This window comes from Mesitornis unicolor, unplaced genomic scaffold (genome assembly GCF_000695765.1).
Source record: "Mesitornis unicolor isolate BGI_N332 unplaced genomic scaffold, ASM69576v1 scaffold53796, whole genome shotgun sequence".
Taxonomy (NCBI): domain Eukaryota; kingdom Metazoa; phylum Chordata; class Aves; order Mesitornithiformes; family Mesitornithidae; genus Mesitornis; species Mesitornis unicolor.
In genome coordinates this window covers 12,967-19,419 of record NW_010194049.1, presented here as the reverse complement: position 1 = coordinate 19,419, position 6,453 = coordinate 12,967, and the positions used below count along the sequence as shown (strand labels likewise).

Below are 6,453 nucleotides of genomic sequence, written 5' to 3'. Positions count from 1 at the left end.
CTCTTTCCCATTGACCGAGGCTTGTTTGAGGCATGCATGTTTTCTTCTCCCCACCCCGTTCTAAATGTTCTGTATTCTTAGATCCCTTGAGAAACCTTCAGTGTGACCTTTAGGGATTTCATGTGGGAGACACACCACAGAACTGGAAATCTGAGATGGCTTCTTCAGCAGTCCCTTCTTGCCAGTTATTTAATCCAGTATTTAACCCCAGCTCAGCTGGCATCTTCCAGGATATTATATGAGTAGACAACACATATCCCATCATCAACCCCATACTTCAATCCATACATTTTTCCATTGAAATAGATTCCATAGAAATTGACAGTGTCAGAAGATGCAACCTTAAAAGTAAACAGCTTCAGTCTCTGTCTTTGGTTCTGCTCAGCTATTCTCAACAGGATTCATTATTTAAAATAATTAATTTAAAATAGTGGTTTGGGTGCAAACTTCCTTTTTCACACACCTTTTATTTTCAGTGCAAGTTTGCTCAGTAATTTCCAGAAGTTTTAGGCCAGTTTTGCTTTTACGTTTCCTCAGGCTATGGGCATTTGCATGCTGCAAGGTGCTGAGTACTGCAGCCTTAATCCGGTCAAACAATTACTCATTTACCTGCTGCTGACGCCTCAGGAATCTCGCTGATAAAAGAAAATGCATTTCTCTCACAAGTAGCAGTGAGTTGTTGCTGTTAATTAGGGCATGAGTCTTAATATTGCACTTTTAAAAGGAAATTCCCAACTTCAAGTTTAACCAATAAAACGAAGCTTTGAATTTCCAGGTTTTGATGTCACAGGGATTTATGCAAATACTTGCATAGTTTGATTAATCTTAAATTTTCTTTTAATCTTCTTTAGATACATAATAATATCACAACTGGTGCTTTTTTCTTCGAAAGTTAATGCTGATGTGCAGTGGTACAGAAGTGTTCTCTCCCCTTCACAAAAGACTTCCCCAGCCCCCCAAAAAACCAGTGACCCTATTCCTTGGGAATTATCTGGAATTCGTAAATAAAGAGTTTTGGTCACTACGCTTTTTATTCAGTACCAACTTTAAAAATAAAATCTGCAAACAGCAATAACAGATAAGTCTGAAAGAGCTGAAGGATTTTAGTCTAATATTAGCCCAAATATTTTCTGGGTTGATGAGGGGAGTGACTCGCTGGATGCTAATCTAGATAAAATGAGAAATTGTCCACGTAAGCAATGCACAGTAAATTTATACTAGAGTGCGTGTAACAGGTTCTTTGAATCGGTTCCCATTTAGAGAAGCGGTAACAAATGCCGATGGCTGTAAAACGCTATTGGTGATGAAGTGGGCGTTTGCCGGTGCTGCCAAAGCCTGCGCTCACTGTAATCCTGGGCAGATTTGAAGCGCATACCCCGTGCTGTCGGGGAGCGTGGGGAAGGTGGCTCAGTTGTTGGTGCTGGTGGCTTCCTGGCTGTTATGTCTACACAGCTGTGGCTCAAGCAGCTGTTTAGGGATGAGTTTCAGGAGCGTGATAGCTGTAGTTACAAATTTAATTTTGAAAGTGATCCTAGCACAACTGCTAATGTCTTTAGACTTCTTGATTTATTGGAGGTTAACTCTGTCACTGCTAGCGAGCAGTGAGCACAGCTAAATACATTGGGGTATGCCATGAAATGTGGCAGTGTACAGAATGTCTTCACGTTTGAAAAAGATTCATGGGTGCCACTCTTTAATAGAGGACGGAGTTTCAAAGCCTTATTTTCCCAAAATGTGTGATCTCATGGGTTAAGAAGCAGCCTCATGTGCTGAAGAACTATTTCTCAGTTATTTTAGAAAATGTTTTGAGTCTCTTGAAACTTTCCTTTTGTTGAAGATCAGAATAATTTAAAGTACATCTAAGAATATGATGTGTATCTGCCAGTGTCTTTTTGCAGTATCACGATAAAATCCCCCACCTTCCAAGCCCCATTGTTGTCACAAACACAAGTTTAAACAAATACAGTTATCACTAATCACCCTTTTTTCCTTCCAGGACAAAGTAGCCAATATTTGGTGCAGTCTAAGTGTCCTTATAAAGATAAAGAATATAGTATCACCTCAAACTCAACTAAAACTTAGGTAAGACATAACTGAATGCTTTAGGTAGTTTTTTATCTGCATTATTTTTTGCAAAATGAGTAATTTTGGTCAAAGAATTATGAGAAATTGTGTTTAAAATAATGAAAAAATGTTTTCTTTTCTACACTGTTCTTTTCTCCCAAGTGATAAGGGTTTCCCCAAGTACTGGTAGAAATATTTATGACTGAAAAATTTCCTGCTTGTTTATATAGTGATTTAAGCTACTTGGTTAAAACTGAGTTTAAATTTGCGTGCATTTCTCTTCAAAGTTACCTCTTTTAGTACTCTTAGAAATCAGAGTTCACAGTTCTGGTTTTTTTGCCTAAGTAAAAATTCAGAGTCATAATTCCAGTCTAGGTCTACAGGGTCTGAAATATTAAAGGAAATACTTTATTCCGTTTTTGAAAGCGTTTACGTCAGTGGAGCCCATTTAGTGCTCCTCTCCTGTGATTGAGTCTCCTTGAGTGATTTTTGTACTTCTGAAAATTACAACTGAATACCTAACTTACATCGTTTTCAGAAGTGATTATATGATATCCTGGATGTAGTTACTCATGGATTAAAACCGTTTTTCTTACAAATTCCTTTAGTTTTGCTGTAACGTTCCTGAGCCTGCTTCCTACTTGTATAAAACTGACTGTCCAGCCTTCTCTCCGAGGATTTAAATTTGCTTTGGTAAGTGTCTGCCTTTGATTACTCTTTGGTTTACATCCACCACTGGGCAGTGGCGTGCTAACAACTTTAAATGCCATCCTGTCTCTCCTGAAGAGATTGGTTAAAAAATATTTTGCTATCGCAAATCCAGGGGGGGTCTGACCTGTCTTTTAAACCCAGGCTTTTTTCCTTAGCCTCGATTTTCTTCCTTTAATGCTGGATTTCTGCTGTCTTCCTCTGAAGAGTCTTTAGAAGAGTCCGTACACATTAAAGCCTCCTAGAGAGTTGAAATTTCTCCACTTTTTGTTTAGCTTCCAAAGTGTTAGTTTTTCTCACTGCATTGGCTGCAGAATTGAATAATAAAATCCCAAGAAGGACATTGTAAGCTCATTAGCTGTTTGAAAAGAAAAAGATGCTGTTTTCCCAAATGTTTGTCTTTCCTTGGTCGTATCATTGCATTTAAAACGTTAACATGACTTGCAAAACTCAGTTTTCCTTGAATTCAGAATAATGTGGAGCTCGCTCTAAGGTTTCAAGAGTTACAAGGTAACTCGTATTTTTAATTTTATGTGAGTACTTATGTGAAAGTTTATCACAACATTGCCTAAAACTAACACATCCTGTTGAAGAATCGGTTTATGTTTTACAGTGTGTTTTTTATTTGGTGGGGGGGGGAGAAGAGTTTGCTTACTTTTTGGTGGATTGGCTGTTCACAATGATGAGCAAAATTTTGTCCAAAATGTGGGGAGTTGTCACCAGGACTGAACTGTGCCGGTGCTTCTGTCTCTCAATGCTGTGTTTCCTCGGTGGGGTACTCTTGCCAGTAAAGCTAAGCGAGAGTGAGGGCTCTTTACAGGAGGTGCTTTCTGAGTAATTCTGGGTAAACTTCCAAAGAATGTATTTTTTTGCATGTAGAGGTGGTTACAGAAGCAGCTCTGTGTACTTATAAATTGCACCGGAGTAAATGTAGCAGTTAATTAGAAAAATCAGATCATTTAGCTCGTACGTTTGTGTAAAGTCTCCGCCAGCAGAGAAACTAAAGCAGTGCTTCGCATTGCGGTCACATACACTAATGTGTCTCTGATTTCCTTCTCTAAGGTTAGTTGTGCACTGTCATTTTTCCTGTTCTCCTTTCAAGTACATGAAAAATCTATTCTCCTCGTGTCAGTGTAAGTAAATTATTTTTCTGCGGATATATTTTGATATTCCTCATCTTGTTATTGCATGCTGCTTTCTCACTTGCAAATATATCTGTTTTTACAAACTACACATTTGGTTTTCTGAATACCTTGTAAATGACAGTACAGCAGCCCTGCTGGTGTCTCCTGCTTCACTCACCTCTCTGGGCCAGCATTGTGGCTGCGTTTCCAGGGGTGCAGCGTGGCAGGGAGCGGGGCATGGGCTGGTTACGGTGATGCTGCCATGCACTGCAGATGTGTATGTAGCTGCCCAGCATTGCCGGAGCGCAGCTGCAAGTTGAACTGGGTGAAATTCACAATATTCACACTGATTTTCCCAGTGGGGATTGGGCAGAGCTCTGCCCTGCCTCCCAGAGGAGGGGGAGTGCAGCACCCAGTGACAGATTGGTGCTGAAATGCTGTCGCTTCAGTGTTTGGATCTCTGTTTTCCTCTCTTCATTCCAGACCAGTCTGCTTAATCATAAATGAAATCCCCTTTATGGCTACGTGGTTTTTACTTGTATCAACTTTCAGGTGAGTTGGACACTATTAACATTGTTTTAAAACCTTCTTCCCCAATTCTTTTAAGTATAAATGTATTATTTTTCCTTTTTACATTTTTGAAATACAACTCGAGTGTGCGCTCTCTTCTGCGGATAATTCTGTTTCCACAGCATGCTGCCTCTCATGCTGAAGGACGGCCTGCTGCTGGCCTACGCCGTGACGATGCTGGCGTTCCTCTCAGCCTGCACGGCCTCCTTCTCCATATTTGAGAAGACTTCAGCAGAGGACCTGCAGCTGAAACCCTTCTCCCTTTCCCTGAAGGGCTATGTGTGTTGGTTCAAGTCATTTCCCAAGATTGTCAGGAGTCTGGTAAGCAGTTTTAATCCCTATAACTCTTAGTTGCAGCTTTTCATGGTACTGAAGCACTTGCATAAACCAGTTTTATGTCCATAAAGCCCCAAACAGGGAAAGCCACACTGTCAGTGTAGAGGTGTGCTAGAATTTATTTCTCCTGCAGTGTCTCTGTATAGATTGAAAAATACAGAGCACCCAAGGAATGAAAGTAACGGCTTACTTGTTGGAGGTGTTCAACGCCATCGGCTGATCTGTCGTTCCTTACCTTACAGTTTCTTCTGTCCGTAACCCTGATGGGTGTCCTGTCTCTAATGAGTGCTGCAGTGCATCCTCCGCAGAGGCTACCGGATTTATTCCCTGTATCCGTGTCCGTTATTTCTTGTTTACACTTTTTATTATTTTGGGTGTATTTTAATGTTGTTATACTCTGGGACTCGAAGAATAGCAGAAGTCAGAAGAAAAGCAGTTAATGGAGGACTAAACTGTGAAAGGACAGTGTTTTAGTGAGCGGTGTCTGGCACTGCAGGTAACCCTGTTTGATGTAACATGATTTCTGTGACCTAATCAAAATCAGGAACCACATTATGTGTATTTAAACAGAAAATAATCAAAGACTGCTTTAAAGAGAAGAATTTTGAAGAGCGCTTGGAAATGTGATTTGGTGTGTTTGTGTCAGAAGTGTAAAACCTTTGTTACCATTTGTAAACTTAAAATACCTAATAAAGGACCAAATTTTGAATTAATGCTGAAATGCCCTAGTTGGCCTAGCAAAACAGCAACCTGTTTTGTTAGCCAAAAACTCTTGGTTCTACTGAAATAATTGCTGAGGTACTGCAGTGCAGTTTGAAAGCAGGTACTGCGGTCTTTGGAAATCAAACCAAACCAAAAACCTGCAGTAAAAGCATCCCGTAGTGCACAGTAATTTGCAGATGTAAACTGAATTAACTCGGCAGTTTCTACCTCTGCACAGTGCAGCCTCCAGTGCCAATAGTTCAGAGGGTACAAATTGATGGAATAATTATATACGTAACAGAGGATGCAGTAATAACATAAATCATAAAGCAGTTCATGGTAGTATAGCTTAATTAGGAGTCAGTCTGTCCTTTTTTCTTGATCCAGCTCTGATGTACTATATATTTATATATATAAAAAAGCAAACCCATCTTGTTTAAAGGCTTGTCCGTGCCCTCGCTGCACTCTCGCATACCAAGCTGTCCCTGACGTTAGCACATTCTGGGGCTGTCTCTGAGCACCAGCCCCGAGTGTGTGAATCAGCTGTTCTGGGAACTTCCAACTGCATGAGTTATGAACACTGCACGTGAAGTGGCTGCAGGCTCTGTGTATTTATTCCCTTTATTTTCCAGCTTTATTTGTTGTGGAAAAAGTAACCACAGCCAAGGCTCTACCCATGGCAGCTAAGACAAAATAAAAAAGCTGCACTTGAATAGTCATTGTAATGTTACTGAGGGCAAGTATGGTTTAGCAGTTTCCATAGGCTGGAACCTGTACTATCAGAACTACAGAGCTACAAAGCAACAAACCTAGAATGTTTTCACAGGTATTTAGAGTTTCTCTGAGGGCGCGACTCCCGCGCAAGGGAGCACAAAGGCTTCAGATTCTAATGAGCCGGTGCCTTGCATCAGGAGCTCATGGTGCCATCCTTCCCCCCCATACAAAAACA

The 6,453-nt window shown here is 40.5% G+C and overlaps 1 protein-coding gene across 1 annotated transcript in view; it reads left to right on the top strand.

Annotated features, from left to right (window-relative positions):
• Positions 1-5,242, top strand: part of ALG6 (ALG6, alpha-1,3-glucosyltransferase) — a gene marked incomplete at its 5' end in the record, with an annotated part of 15,629 nt that extends 10,387 nt beyond the window's left edge. Inside the window, 7 exon segments of the mRNA XM_010187650.1 lie at positions 1-30; positions 1,997-2,082; positions 2,673-2,757; positions 3,835-3,905; positions 4,380-4,448; positions 4,589-4,787; positions 5,045-5,242. The exon segment at positions 1-30 is cut by the window's left edge and continues 9 nt beyond it. Of these exon segments, the coding sequence (XP_010185952.1) occupies positions 1-30; positions 1,997-2,082; positions 2,673-2,757; positions 3,835-3,905; positions 4,380-4,448; positions 4,589-4,787; positions 5,045-5,242 (738 nt within the window).
• Between the last annotated feature and the right edge of the window lie 1,211 nt (positions 5,243-6,453).